Here is a 15,721-nt window from a genome sequence, read left to right as displayed (position 1 = left end):
AATTGCACATGTTAAGATGATAATTAGATAAATTTTTGCAAGAATATCTCATGAGAAATTGAGATCTGAACTCATAATTACCATATTTAGAAAATTATTTATTAATAATTCTCAAAATATTTACCCCTATCGTGGTCAATCTTTTAGTTCGTTAATATGTACAGAGTAACTTTTTTATTTAGGTATTAGTCATATACGTAGTACATAGTAACTAAATACTCTCTTTTTCTCGGTCATTTGTTGTCATTTTCTATTTTTGGGTGTCTCAATCATTTGTTATCCTTTTTAGTTTAAGAATGAACTTGATGAGTAATTTGATCATTCTCATTCAATATGTTCCACTTGTCATTTAGTTATTGACATTCTTCTCTTTTCTTGGTCTTTGTGCCAAAACCAAAGGATAATAATTGACCGGGATGGAGGGAGTAATATTTTTTGGTGCGAAGTAACTAAAAGTAATATACGAAGCAATTGTCATTTAGTTTTTTCAAATTATTTTAAACACGTAATGTGGTTTTACATGAAGTTTACTCATTTGGCAAAATCCTTAATAACCCTAATATCACCCAACTTAAATTCATTCCTTTAATTAATTAGAGAATATTAATTAGCCAATGAACACAAGGAAACTAAAAAAGTGTAGAGAGTCCTCTTCAAAACGAGTAGAAAATGTTGACATAAATAAATTAATTTAGTTGCCAAAAAAAATAAATTAATGGAGGGACAGAGCAGCATGAAATAAGGGAGTGCTTACCATAATCAAAACCCTTCCCATAATTCATCTCTCATTATATTTATATTTTGGTGAATTTCCTAAAGTTTCTTAATTTTGAAGAAATTAACATAGGAAAGTTTTCATATTTAATTCTCAAATAACGTCATCTTCATCCCTTAAATAATTCGAGTTACTATATATCAATACTAGTGATATTTATTTGACCCCACTTCCCTTTTTTTTTTGTTCTTATTAGACCCTTCATTTCAAACTTTCATTTCTATAAATTACTCACCTTTTGCCATTCTTCAAACTCCTTCCTTACCTATTTTTTCTCACTAATTAATTACATACATACTCTCATCTTTTTCTCTTTGTCTTTCACTAATTAATAACTCCACTGCACTCCACTGCTCTGCAAAAATGGAGGATTTTGGTTACTTGTGGTCATATCAAGAGGTGTGTTTTCATTTATTAATATTTCATGGTTTGTCATTTTATAATTCCACTTCCCCTGTTCTTCACTCAATACAATGCTCTTGTTTTCCTCTCAAATTTGCCTTCTTTTCTGCACTAATGTTGTCCCAAATCTCGGGTTCAAGTCGTGTAAACCGAATCCATGCAAAAGTGACGGAACAATTGAATTTCATTTATCTTCTATCATATGTTGATACTTTATACACAACACATTTTAGTTTGTACTCCATATTCTATAGTGCATTTAGTAGAATATGTTTTGATTTTTCTTATAAATGTCATTCTTTCCGTCTCAGTCATTTATTTACCTTAAACGAATGACTGAGACGGATGGAATATCAAATATGCAATAAGTTCTCTAGAACCTTCCCTATGGCATGTTGGCCTAAATTATTGAGAATATTTGCAAAATGGTCTAGTTTAATTGGATTTGGAAATAAAAGTTGCATAATTTTCTTTGTTTGTATTCACAACGGGAGGAAAATGGATTTGACTGAAATGAAGTATACAGTATAATGTCCTATAGAGAGAGCATCTTTCATGGGATGGGTCCCTATTCAATGATTTACCCATTTCCCTAACTTTGAACCAATGTCCAATCACATTTCTTCCTTTTTATGAAAATAACAGCCGTACATTATAGAATTTCATCTCAAAATTTTGTTTGTTGTATTTATGTGTACAGAATGTTGATGAGCTGAAACAGAAGCTGCATTATGTGACATATGAGCTAGAAATTACGCGAAAAGAAACAAATCAAGTAATAATGAAGAACAATGATGATATCAGGAAACTTCTTCTAATGTTACAAAACGTATGTAAAGAACGAGACGAAGCCAATTCTCAATTGACAAATCTTCAACAAATGTTAGCCTTTACCAACAAAACCCAACATTTTCATCAAATTACACCTTTCTCCCCTGACACTCCACTCGTAACCAATTTCCCTGCTAAAACTAATTCTAGCATTACTGAATCAACCAGCTTTTCTCTTGAACCGGCCACTGTTTCGTCTCCTGACTCTGCTAATATTTGCTTCATTAATACTAATACTGCTACTAGTAGTAAGGGAGTTGACGGAGCTACAATGTTGATAGAGAATTTGGCCAAGGGTAGGCCCCGCCCGAGGCAAGGTAAGCTCTTACAGGCCGTGATCGAGGCTGGCCCGCTTCTTCAGACATTGATGGTAGCGGGGTCGCTTCCTCAGTGGAGAAACCCACCTGCTCAAATGACTCGGAAAATTCCACCTGTGCAACTTAAGGGATATGGTAAACAAGTAGTGAATGGGTCAGTTGATAGACCGTTGTATGGTCAGAGTAGCGGTGGATCAACGCCGGTTTATCCGAGTTCTATGTTGGATTTTGGTGGTGGATCATCGGGTACCCGAGTTATGTCATCTGCTGTGAGTTTTGATTGTCCAACTCCTAAGAGGCAGAGATTACTCTGAACTTTGAACTAGATCTTTTCTTTTTATTTTCTTTAATTTTTCATGATTTTGTATAAAATTTGACGTATTGTATATGGATTATGAATTGTAGCCTGATGGCTTAGCCATCAATTATGAGAAATCATCTCGTTCAGTCATTTCCCCCCTTGAAATCGTCTTATTACTATTTTCGTAAGAAAAAAACACGTCAATATTTGGCATGATCATTTCTGATGAATTGAGGATTATATTAATCAAACAAACATAATAAATGATTGACACAGATGGAGTAATACGTTTACTTGTTCATATCTCTATAGACTCTATTGCTTTAAATTTCAACTTTTGGATTCATATAGATTAACGTGTTCCTCTGTACTCTTGTACGTAGTGATGATCAACTATGGTTAAAGTCTCGACCTTTTTGCTCTCATACAACTTTTGCCATTTCTAAATAGCTCAAGTAATTGTTAACACTGTGATCGCTTCACTTTTGTCTTTTCACGGACCATCATTATTTCTAAGTATTTAGTAGACTATAAGATTGGTAAATATCATGACAACATTGTTTGAACCCTGTAGAGCACATTATATCTGACCTCGTCGCATACATTAAGTATTTCAGAAATATCTTTTGATATGGCGACATTAATTCTTTTTTTTTTTTTAAAACTTTCTTGTAGTCTTAAATGTACATATATGTCATATGTGTATGTCTGAATACTAATAATACAGTCATGTACTATATAATCTTATTTTCTGTAACACAACACGTTCATAACTCAAGATCATATTCGTTGTGTATTTAATGAATTCAATTATCTTTGTTAGTAATTTAAAACCCTTAAACGTGATATTACTATTTATCAATTATAATAGCAGTATTGCGGTTCCAAACCATCATCACAATCGTATCTAAAAGTTCCTAACTAGCTATAACGAGTTGATAATAGAAGTTGGATACATAAAGCCCTTTCTTTTTTTCTAAAAAAAAGTTTGTGGAATTCACATGAGACTATATTAGAATTACGTATTTATTTGAAGAAAATTTGACACCAATCTTCTCTTTTTTTTTTTAAGACAAAAGGATATGGTTGTAGTAGGTAGAAAATTTCTCCGTACATTACATTACATTACGAAGTTAGTATTGTAGAGTGGGGGCAAGTTACTAAAAATCTATGTAAAGGACAATAACAATCATGGCTGGGTGTATGCCTTGTTAATAAGGGACGGTTTGTAAGTGGGCATTAGAGTAGAGACATAAAAGTGACACATGCACTGTCTTACTTCTACATTCTTTCATTCTTTCGTTTCATTCTTTCGTTTGCCGTCTTAGACCAATACACATACATACATACACCTACTTCTTCTACTCTCATTCACCCAACTTCTTTGACAATTAATGCTTTAACTCTGCTATATTTCCTTAACTATAGGAGATTAGGAGGCTTTTATTCATCTTCTATCCTTCGAGATAAAACTAAAGCTGTCATATAAATTGTTAGAAATTGAAAGCATGCATGCGGCAATATCTTTGACCTTTTTTGTCATCTAAGCTGGAAATTAGGAAGGCCTTTTCAGTTTCAATGCTCTTTGACTCATTACTCGTACTACATATTACAGCCTAGCTAGACCGAATGTTCTTTGAGTTTGTATATCGGATTTTGAGACCTTACAACTTTTTAATAATTGACAATTTTCATTATTAAAATTGATTTGATTTAGAAGTTTTATATCTTCATAAAAAGAAACAAATATTTATTACATTCGTATTAACCTCATACTAATATAGTCTTGGCTATGTAGGTTCCCGGATTTATTAGCACGTTCTCGCACATTATAAATAATAAATGTACACACTATACCAAAGGAAAAGAAAGATAACATACATTTACGTATTTTATGGTGAGAGACTATTTTACTTACCTATTTAATTAGATTATTAACAGAAAATATTAATAGGGATTAGTTTGTGGTTGATTATTAGCATAAGGTCAATAATATTTAAATAAATATGTGTGTTTTGGTTAGGTTTGCTTGGCAAAGGTAGTAGGCTTGACCAAAGACTAGATTCCAAATTCTTGTGTTGCTAAAAGTGAAAGAGTAAATGAAAGTGTTGCATTCAGGCTGAAGAACGTGCCATCTACCAATGGTGAAAATATCAGGGGCGAAGCCAGGATTCTAAATATGGGGTAGCGAAAAAATATACATCATAATAGTAAAAAGAAAAAAATCATACCGCGAGAGAATAAATATACATGACTCCTAAATTACAAGCCAAGCACGAAAGAAACAAAAAACTAAACCGCGACAAAAACCGTATATCCTAATTTTCCCATGTTTTATCTCGTTTTAGTAATTACTGCGTGAGAATGTTGCATTATATAAAAGACAACTCATATATTAATCTTAAATGAATAATTTTTTTTATTAAATATACCTTCTCACGGTATAATACCGTCATCTATAATTTATGACTTTGTTTTTATCTTCCTAAAAAATTACTAAGGAAAAAAATATCATGTTAACAATTAATTAAATTTAATGAGGAGTTGAGAATGATGAGGAAAAGTAAAAAAGAAAAAAAAAACCTAAAATAGAAGACATTGAGAATGATGAGGAAAATAAAAATTAAATTAAATTAGAAGGTAGAGGGAGTCGAACACATAACTTGTTGCACAGTTCCATGTGATTCTACCACTGGAACACAACTTCTTTAATGATGTAATAGCTTGCTTTCTTTTCATTATACTGTTATTATTAGAGTTGGGATAGCACAAAATCGACTTCTTAATTAATTTTTTTTCGCTTCGCCCCTGGGTGAAATACTGAAATCTCAAACACAACAACATGCATGTGCCACATTCCATGGACTCTTACGTAAAAAGGTCAAAGAGACGGGCTTCAACACGTGTATGAATTCTACTTGTTCATCTTAACTACTAAAGTGGGCCTTGCATTCCCTCCGTCTCTTCCATGCATGTGCAGCCGTTTAACACCACGACAAACTCCGTCGGCTTCCACAAATGAGACACTCCCATTTTCATTTGTCCAATTTCATGGCTCTAAAGTTGCACACTAAATCAAAAACCTTTCTTCAATTGTTTTCATAATATAATCAGGTTTCAAGCTTAAATTTACTATCGATCTGTTTAGTGTTTACAAGCATTTTAAATGGTTTAAAATAGAGTATATCATGTTTCGATAATATTAGACGCGGTTAAAACTTAAAAATACACTTTAACTACCAGTAAGTGGATTATACATCTGATGTAGTACATGAAATGATATAGTTTTTGAGCATTAAGATAAAGTTTTTGAGTTTTAATCTAAAATTTTTGAGTTTTAATGTAAAGTTTTTGAGTTTATGTACTTAAACTTTAATCTCAAAAAATTACATTATAACTCAAAAAAAATTACATATAAGCTCAAATATTTTTTGTTTTGAACATCATAAAACTAAAATATAATTTCTAAACTCTACAGTAATCGAAAAAAATACATAAAAACTCAAAAAGTTATTAAGTATGATGTACTACATCCGATGTACAATCTTTTTTCTCCTTTAACTACTTAAGGGATTTAAATTAAATCAATATTTTATTTGTTGTGACTACATAGCAAGGTCATAGATGATAATTTATTTGATATTGTAATTCAATGTATTCATATTCATTTCAGTGGTGTTATAAATGATAATTTTAGTGGGAGGTTTCATTTTTAATAGTAGTGGATAATTAATTATATTAGTGTAAATTAAAGATAGTTTTTTAAATATGTAAATTAATGTTGGAAAAATAAAACGATAAAAGTAAAATTTGAATTGCTAATGTGATGGGATGCAGTAAATGTCTTTACTTCTATAAGAAAAATAAGAGATTATTGATCAAGTATATTACAAAGTATTTGGTATTATATTAACTTTCCATTGTTTTCCATTTCTTAAATATATCCTTATTTAGAAAATATATATGAGACGTTCTTATATATTTGAGATTAACTAGTGTAGATCCCGCGCGAAAGCGCGGTTTCTTAGATCGTTTTTTTCATAGAGAATTTAATATTTAAACTCACTATAAAAGTAAATTTTAATAATGTGTAGTAATAAGAAGTAATAGAGATAAAATTAGACATTTTAGCCTGAATGAAGTTGGTAGTAGAACTATTTTTTTTTTTAATTAAAAAGTTGTTTATTATAAATAAGATTGTCAGATTAACATACATAAATAACACGTGATTCTTTTTTATCCATATAAAATATTTATGTGAAATGTATAACTAATATTGTATTTTTTGTTAAAATATACACTAATTTAATAATGTGAGTAAATTATATGTATAGTTTATAAGATGGTATTGTTCCGGGTGTAATTCCAGAGCAAGTATAGTTACCACCCGTGGCTTGTTGAATGATGTCTTGAGTTGGATTCTCCCTTGGTCTTAATCGTTCCTCTCGGCCTCTCCTGCAACAATGAACGAACTGAGGGCTTGGCTTTGAGCCAAGCGTACCCACTCCGACGCCCAAGTCAGTAAACTTAGATATATAAGTTGTATGCTAATTGGCTAGGAATATATTGTAGAGAGATAAGGAAGATTATACCAGATGAATAGTGTATTTAGGTTAAGTTGTGTATTTCTGGATTGGATCCTTTCCTCAATGAAGGTTGAGGAGTATTTATAGACTTCACTTCACTTTGTCACGTAGTGGCCAAGTGGCCAAGTGGCTAGCGGTGGAAAGATCGATCTACCCCTCGGCCGAGGGACCTATGGCTGGCCGGCGGGCCCCGGTGACTCACCGCCGAGGGGTCTTGGATATGAGTACGGGGGTATGTGTTCCGTTGGGGGTTGTCATGCCGGGACCCAGTTGGCAGTAGATGGGCCGCATCGGCTAGGTCATCTAAGTCGTTGACTTGTTTGTGGATATCTTTGACCTTGCTCAATATGTTGACTTGGTCGGCGGTGCAGAATATGCCCCATCAATTTGCCCCCCGCGTAGTCTATGCCGTGGTATGGGCTTCGATGTACGTACGAGCGTATATTGTGCGCAAGTAGTTTGTAGAAAATTTTCGGCATCGGCTTCTTCTGCGGCGGCTTCTTTTGCCTCTGCCTGGTCTTTCTTAGGCCGTACCATATCCCCCTCCACATGGATGTGTATTGGGCATCCGATGTGGAAAAAAAAAGGGACGCCGGTCGAGACCGGGTTTGAGAGTCTTAGGTAGTTTTTGATTGCCCCCGCCGACGCCGTCTAGATTGGTTGATCATGTGGCCGGCGGAGAACAGATGCTTGGGAATTTGTTGAGGAAGGTGAATAGGCAAGGAGATACGAATAGGCGTGTTGAAGACGCTTGGTCACTGTTGCATTGATTGACACTCAACTGTTGCAACGATTGACATCCCGTGGTTGCATGCTCGACACGTGTCCGCACGCCGATTGGTTGACGCTTCATGGGCTGTTTCGATTGGCCCCGCTTCATGGGCTTTTCCCTATAAATAGGGTAGTTGCTCCGAAAAATTGGCCACCAATTTCATTCTCCAAAATTTTCTTCTCTCTAAACTTCCAAGGGTTTCTTTGTCTTCTAATTTCCGAGTTTGTTACTCCTTCCGTGAGCGTTTTCTTCAAGGTAAACAAACTTTCCAATTCTTAATTTTGTAAGTTCATTGTAAACATGTCTTCTGCGATGCCGGGCCTAGTAAGCCGGCGCAGGGGGACGACCTCCCCGACAAGGCCTGGGGCCCTAGGTCTCCTTCTCCCGAAGTCGATCCTCGTATTCGGAGGAATGGGAGGATGACTACGATGTCGATGATGAGCCAGACGATTTTGATGATGACGCTGAAAGGGCTCGTCCTAGTAAGGCGAGGGAGTACGTTATGGATCATGGTGACGCCCGTAAAGTCCGTCTTGACCGTGCTTGGACCCATAAGTTAGCCCGCTGCTCCGGTGAGATATTTTTCGAGAAACATTTCTTCTTTGGTGAGGGCTACGAAATTGTTATCCCGGAGGAGGGTCAGGCCGTCTCGTGCCCTCCCCGGGCCACATCGGCGTATACATGCGGCACTTGGAGTACGGGCTCCGATTTCCGCTGAACGAGCATGTTATGGCCATTATTAAGGCCATGAACGTTCTTGTTGCCCAACCGCACCCATTGGCTATGAGGACCATAGTCGGCTTTGTCTGGCTTTGTCTCTTCAAGGGGAGGCCCCAACGGTGAACTTATTTCGCCGACTTCATTACCTCCAGCCGTCATTCTCTCGGCGCGCCGGTGGTACAAAGTGTGCACACGGAGAAGGGTTATGTCTCTGCGACAAACTTTCCTCTTGCAAAGGGCCGGGGGGTCGGTGGGTGTACGTTAAGGTGCTTGGATGACTATCCGCCGCCCCGCGACTTTCAAAGACCGAGTTAATTTGCGGTGCGAGACGAAGGCGGAGCATGACAGATGGGTCTCCGGAAGAAGCTTAAAATGGACGTCGCAAGGTCCTTCTTACGGAGGACGAGAAACGCGATGAGGCTTTTTGAGTTGGACAAGAGTGGGCTGCCGAAAAGATGGATCCCCCCGACGCAGATCATTCTTCAGGATGAGCCGCTTTGCCATGTCGGCCTCATACCGGCCCTAGCGCGGGGTGAGTGGGGTCGGTGTGAGGCCCATCACCGTTCTCATTGTGTCTTTGAACTTTGATTTATTTCTTCTACTTAATTCTTGCTTCGTTTCCTTCGCAGCCATTTTGGACCGGACTGTCGAGGATATCCTCCGGAGAATGGGGCTGAACAAAGATAAGACCGTTGCTAACTTACGTCCCAAAGCTCTCCCCAATGACCGCGGAGGTCGCCGACCGATCTCATGGAGCAAATGCGGGCTGAAAAGCTTGAGTGCGGTGGAGACCCAGGCGAAGGTCGTTAGTAACGTGCCGCGCCACACGCGAAAAACGAAGTCCTCGGCGGTGGTGGCGTCGACATCGGCTCCGCCTTCCATCCCCCCTGTTCAGAAGAAGACGGTGGAGATCGTTTGTATCTCCAACGGGGATGACTCCGACGAGGAGGAGGGGTCGCCCCTTGTCCGTAAAAGAAAGCAGACGGCCTTTACCGCGACCGTTGATTCTGCTGGCGACGAGGAAACGCGTCTTTTCGGCCAAGAAGGCCAAGCACGGTATTGTTCTATCTCGTGGCTTCGATTTAGCTGGTTCCTTAGGCGCCGCTCGTGACAGTCTCTCCGGCATGTCTCTGCGTATGTCGATACTTATGCCTACTTTAAATTTTGTAGATCGGCCGCGATCGTCCGCCGCTCTCTGTTGGCGCAAGTGGAGGGGAGTTCTGTGCGGGCTGGTGATCAACACGTCACCGTGAACTCTTCATCCCAGAAGGTTTTCCTCCCCCAGCTGCAGGCCGGTGATCAAAATGTCACCACTGTCCCTTCATCCCAGAAGGTTTCCTTCTCCCAGCTACAGGCCGGTGATCAAAGGGTCACCACTGTCCCTTCATCCCAGAAGGTTTCCTTCTCCCAGCTCATAGATGAGGGCACGGAGTGATCAAGGAGCCGGCGAGGTGGAACAGTCTTCACCGTGCTCGTATCGTAGAGCAGGAGAAGGCCGTGGCTCAATCCGCTTTTGAGCTTAATGCCACTAAGAAGGTGGCCGCGAAGGCAAAGCAGATCTTCTCAATGAGCAGAGGCTTAGGGAGATGCTTTGAGAGGGCGCTCTTGGGCGAAAGAAAACTTAGGGCGGGACGTTGAAAAGGAGGTCCTTCTTTGAGAGAGCCAAGGCCGATCTTTGCGCGGCAACCGAAGCCGCTAAGTCTTTGGAGAAGTGTAAACTTGTTCGAGGCACGCCGACCTCTACCTCCAAAGAGAGGAATGAATCCAGGGACCTGTTTAAGGCCCAGTCGGAGGTGGTTCGGAGCAAAGAGGCCGTCATTAGGCAAAAGGAGAAGGACATTGAGATGCTTCAAACCGTCATGCTCCCTAACATGTGTGCTGAATTCCGGGATTTGGCCGAAGGAGCCGCTAGGGAAGTGATTGAAGAGCTCTTCCCTCTTGATGGTTCCTTTCCGTGGGATAGATATGACGAGCTGCTTGATGACAAGCTCGAAGCCAAGGAGAAGGCCGTGGCGGAGAAGGCTAAAGAGGCGGTGAGGAGAAGGCGAAGAAGGGAGCGGCGGCGAGAAGGCGCTCTTCTTGCCGAGAAGGCTAAAGAGGCCACGGAGGAAGCCAGCGGGCAAGGGCAAACCGAGGCCGCCGAGGCTAAGGCCGAGGTCTTGAAGCCGAGGCCGCTAAGAGAGCCGCTTTGGGTTACCCGTCGAAGAAAGTGCAGCTGCCGCTGCGATGGCGAGCAACAACGGACATAGGGAGATAATATCTGTAACCTTTTGTCTTTTGGCTTATGCTTGTAATTTCTTGTAATTCGTTGAACATTCTTAATAAGAGTTCGTTTCTTTTGCCTCCGGCCCGGCCGAGGTTTTTACCTCACTTCTTTTTCTTGCGCTAGTATTTGTGCGTCTCGATTGTACCTTAGCGTCTATGTCTTCGTCTGGGTTGTCTCCTTACGTTATTAATTGAGTGTCTCTTTTGTTCCCGCCTCGGCTTGGCCGAGGCAGTCTAGAGTGCGTATCTCAATTGTGTTAACGCTTCCAAGGCATTTTGAACGCTCTGCGAGTATCACTGCGTTGGTCATTGCCATCGAGGTGTCTGCGCTCCTAGCGGTGATTGCCGCTCTTGTCGGTGTGTGACAGTGTGAGCCAAAGATCTGTTTCTTGTTATCGGCTGCCGTGGTGTCTACCACTTGGAGTGATCACGATGGCGTCAAACCTCTTGGGGTGATCTAGTGGCGTCTACCACTTGGGGTGACTGCGACGGCGCCTGTTTCTTCATAGAGACTGTCGTGGCGTCTACCACTTGGAGTGACTGCGACGGCGTCAAACCTCTTGGGGTGACTGCCGTGGCGTCTACTACTTGGGGTGACTGCGACGGCGCCTGTTTCTTCATAGAGACTACCGTGGCGTCTACCACTTGGAGTGACTGCGACGGCGTCAAACCTCTTGGGGTGACTGCCGTGGCGTCTACTACTTGGGGTGACTGCGACGGCGCCTGTTTCTTCATAGAGACTGCCGTGGCGTCTACCACTTGGAGTGATCGACGACGGCGTCAAACCTCTTGGGGTGACGCCCGTGGCGTCTACTACTTGGGGTGACTGCGACGGCGCCTGTTTCTTCGTAGAGACTGCCGCTCTTGTCGGTATGACAGTGTGAGTCGGCGTCTGCTGCTTCCTAGTGACTATGGGAAGAGCGAACATTCTGATGGAAGACTTGGATGATTTTTCATTTAGATAAAAACATGCGTCGGGGTGCCCACAGCTGTTTTGGACACCTTCGCCGCTACATAGATTATTCCCGAGATTATCAGCGTCCTAATGGCCTAGTCAGCCACTAGTTACATCCATGAGGTCGCCCTCCTGTTGTAAGGATAGACCTTTCCCTTTTTCGATTTCTTTGCCACTTTGAGGGATTGCATGTTGCATCCTCCGGTGGCTATCTCGGACGTTGACCACCTCGTCGTTCTCGTCTTTAGAGACGAGCTTATGCGCTTCCCCCCGGTCCGAGACATACATCGGTGTTAGGGCCCGGATGGACATCACTGCGTCGGCCTCGCTCGGGGTGACTCGGCCTATGAGAACGTTGTAGGCGGACGAGCCGTCGATGACCACGAACTCGGCTAGGACATTCTTAGCCGCTTTCTTTTCGCCGAACGTTACGGAGTCCGATTGATCCCAGGTGGTACCAGTGCCGGCCCCGCAGAAGTCGTATAGTGGGTTGGTGCGGGGGCTCAAGTCCTTGACTTTCGTAGAGGCCGAGGAAGCACTCCCTGAACATGATGTTCGTGTACGCGCCTGTGTCAATCGGGCACCTCTTGACCAGGTGGTTGGATATGTCCAAATTGACTACAAGTGGGTCGTTGTGAGGAGCGATGACTCCTTCGTAGTCCTTCCTTCCGATGGTTATATCGGGGACGTTGGAAGCGGGGATCGCCGTGTTGGGCACAAAGTTGATGGCCTGATATAGCTCGTTCAGGTGTCGTTTGTGCCCATGGGCGGACCCTCCGTTCTCGTTGCCCCGATGACAACATGGATCACTCCTATCCGTTCAAGACGGATTTCTTACCCGTCTTTGCCGCGTCGGTCTTTTGGCCTTTGGCAACGTACTTGCTGAGGCTCCCCTTCCGGATCGGCTCTTCAATGGCATTCTTTAGATGCCGGCGATCGTTGGTTAAATGGCCGGTGTGGCCGTGGTACTCACGATCGGCTCGTGTCACCGTCACTTTTTGGCTTGGGGGTTTCTCCCACTTCGGCCCTCGCTTTTGCTCGGGGCAAAGACCTCGGCGGCGATACGACGAGTGGGGTTTTATCACTATACCGCCTGCGGTGGTACGTTCCCGAACTCCACCCGGTGCCCGTCGAGTCCCGTGTCTCTGGCAGTTTTGTCCGACCGTGACCTATTATTCTCACGGCGTCGTTCATCGGACCGTGACCTATTGTCGTCACGGCGTCTTTCATCCGGATTATCCCCGGCGCTCTTCTTTTCGAGTGCTCAACCTCGCTTTGGGGCCTACCCGTGTCTTGTGGTAGTCCTCCACCTTAATGGCTTGGTCGGCCATCTTCCTGGCGGAGTCTAGTCTTTGGCCGCCGCACTTGATGAGCTCATTTTTAAGTCCCCTCTCGGGAGACCTTTCATCGGGCGCGAAGGCGGCGATTCGCTATTCGGATCCCGAACTGCTGAACTTTGGCGTCGAACCTCTTCACATAGCTTCGTAGAGTCTCGCCTCCCTCCCCGCTTGATAGTCGGGAGGTCCGATGTTTCGACGGCCCTCCTCTTATTGCAGAATACTTGGGCCAAAAATCTTTCTCTCGGTCGCCATACCCGTATATCGATCCGTCGGGAGTCCTTTGTACCACTTTGTGCCATCCCATGCAAGGTTGTGGGAAGACACGGCACCGGACCTCATCAGTGTTCCCATACCGACATGTGGGACTCGAAAGCCTCCGCGTGGTCGGATGGGTCGCCCTCTCCTGAGTACGATATGGGTGGCAATTTTAGCTTAGTTGGCACCGGGATTTCTAGGACGTAGTCGCTGAGGGGCTGTCTGACCACGTGTCGAACGGCACGCGGCGATCGGCTCCTCACGTCCCTAGTTCGGCTCCTCTCCCCGTGGCGGGAAGGACTTCTTCCCGACTCGCGAGTGGGGCTTCTTCTTCTCCGACTCGATGAGTCGGACTTCTTTCATTTCTCCGGGCGGGCCTCGTGGCTGCTGCGGACGCTGACGCCCTCCTCCTGCGAGCGCGGTCAGGACTTGTGTCCACCACTTGCATTCTGGGCTCTTCCGGCGTTTTGACAGGGCCAACTTCTTCTAGCGCTCCATTCAAGTCTCTTGGAGTCACATTCTGGGCCCTGGTCTCCTGTGCGGGTTCCGCCGCTCTTGTCGGTGTGACAGTGTGAGCCGACGTACTACCAATGAGGTCTAGAAGTTGCTTTAGTAATGCCACGTCGACCACATGTCCCATGAGGGTGACTTGGTTGGCGGGCGTGGCGCATCCGGTGTTATTGGCATCCCGAACTCCGGTTGGATCACTCCGCCGGTGGAGGGCCGCATGACTCGAGAACTGTTGAAGGTATCATCCGGGTGGAGGGGCTCGTCGATTCGAACACCTCTTCTTTGTTTCGACATTTTCTTAGCTTTTTGGGTGGGTTTTTGTTTTGTTTTTTTTTTTTTTTTGTTTGGGAATGAATGTGACTAGCTTCTAGTGTCTTTCCCCACAGACGGCGCCAATTGTTCCGAGTGTAATTCCAGAGCAAGTATAGTTACCACCCGTGGCTTGTTGAATGATGTCTTGAGTTGGATTCTCCCTTGGTCTTAATCGTTCCTCTCGGCCTCTCCTGCAACAATGAACGAACTGAGGGCTTGGCTTTGAGCCAAGCGTACCCACTCCGACGCCCAAGTCAGTAAACTTAGATGTATAAGTTGTATGCTAATTGGCTAGGAATATATTGTAGAGAGATAAGGAAGATTATACCAGATGAATAGTGTATTTAGGTTAAGTTGTGTATTTCTGGATTGGATCCTTTCCTCAATGAAGGTTGAGGAGTATTTATAGACTTCACCTTTTGTCACGTAGTGGCCAAGTGGCCAAGTGGCTAGCAGGTGGAAAGACTGATCTACCCCTCGGCCGAGGGACCTATGGCTGGCCGGCGGGCCCTGGTGACTCACCGCCGAGGGGTCTTGGATATGAGAACGCGGGTATGTGTTCCGGCTAGCAGGTTGTCATGCCGGGACCCAGGTTGGCAGGCCGATGGGCCGCATCGGCTAGGTCATCTAAGTCGTTGACTTGGTGTGGATATCTTTGACCTTGCTCAATATGTTGACTTGGTCAGCGGTGCAGAATATGCCCCATCAGGTATAATGGAACACCATTTAGTAACCCATTATTTATTTATAGTTTAACATTTACAAAGGAGCCAATTATGAGTAAATATTGTTTAGGGAAAAAAATAATAGAATTTCTCATTCTTTTAATAGTAAGGGGATGTAATTGATCAATATATCACATTGTCTTATGAATTGTAGTGGGATCCAATTTATTATAGACCAATAAATTATTATAACCCAATTATTATCTAGTTTGCCATTCAAAGAGCTGACCCATTTTTCTGAGTAGGTAGCATAGACGGGAAAACTATTAAGAGTTTTTATTCACTTAGTAGTAAGTGAGATTGCATAATATATTAGAGGTAAATGATGTGATGTTATTTTTTCGAATTTTATCCCTGATTAATTGATATGAGAAATTGTATATTGGGGTAATTTATTGTGGTTTCGAGATATTGTGATTTGAGATTTTCGAAATAATATTGTTAGCATTGCATAATTTGTGGGGCAAATTATTAGTTCGTTTCCATATAGGATTGTATAATTAGAAAAGTTAAAGTATAATTTATTTTCATGTATAAGATTCCAAGAATTATCAACTTAAAATGTTAGTAATGATGCCAAATTATGTAAAATCAATTAGTTTAAGTCGAGGGCCCAACTTAGAACGTGGCTTGTGCTATTTACAATTCATAAGAC

At 42.3% G+C, this 15,721-nt stretch overlaps 1 protein-coding gene across 1 annotated transcript; it reads left to right on the top strand.

Annotated features, from left to right (window-relative positions):
• Window positions 1-1,028: 1,028 nt before the first annotated feature.
• On the top strand, window positions 1,029-2,791 carry LOC141622709 (uncharacterized). The gene is made up of 2 exons (XM_074438744.1): window positions 1,029-1,174; window positions 1,878-2,791. The coding sequence occupies exons 1-2, from the start codon at window positions 1,139-1,141 to the stop codon at window positions 2,637-2,639; spliced, it is 798 nt and encodes a 265-aa protein (XP_074294845.1). The 5' UTR covers window positions 1,029-1,138; the 3' UTR covers window positions 2,640-2,791.
• Window positions 2,792-15,721: the final 12,930 nt, after the last annotated feature.

Source organism: Silene latifolia, chromosome 1 (assembly GCF_048544455.1).
Source record: "Silene latifolia isolate original U9 population chromosome 1, ASM4854445v1, whole genome shotgun sequence".
NCBI classification, from domain to species: Eukaryota; Viridiplantae; Streptophyta; class Magnoliopsida; order Caryophyllales; family Caryophyllaceae; genus Silene; species Silene latifolia.
This window is presented reverse-complemented; position numbering and strand designations above follow the sequence as displayed.

Excerpts from the sequence above, each read along its gene's own strand:
- LOC141622709 (XM_074438744.1), top strand. The coding sequence starts at position 1,139 with ATGGAGGATTTTGGTTACTTGTGGTCATATCAAGAG. Across the intron at positions 1,175-1,877 it reads ACTTGTGGTCATATCAAGAG|AATGTTGATGAGCTGAAACA; the intron begins GTGTGTTTTCAT and ends TTATGTGTACAG.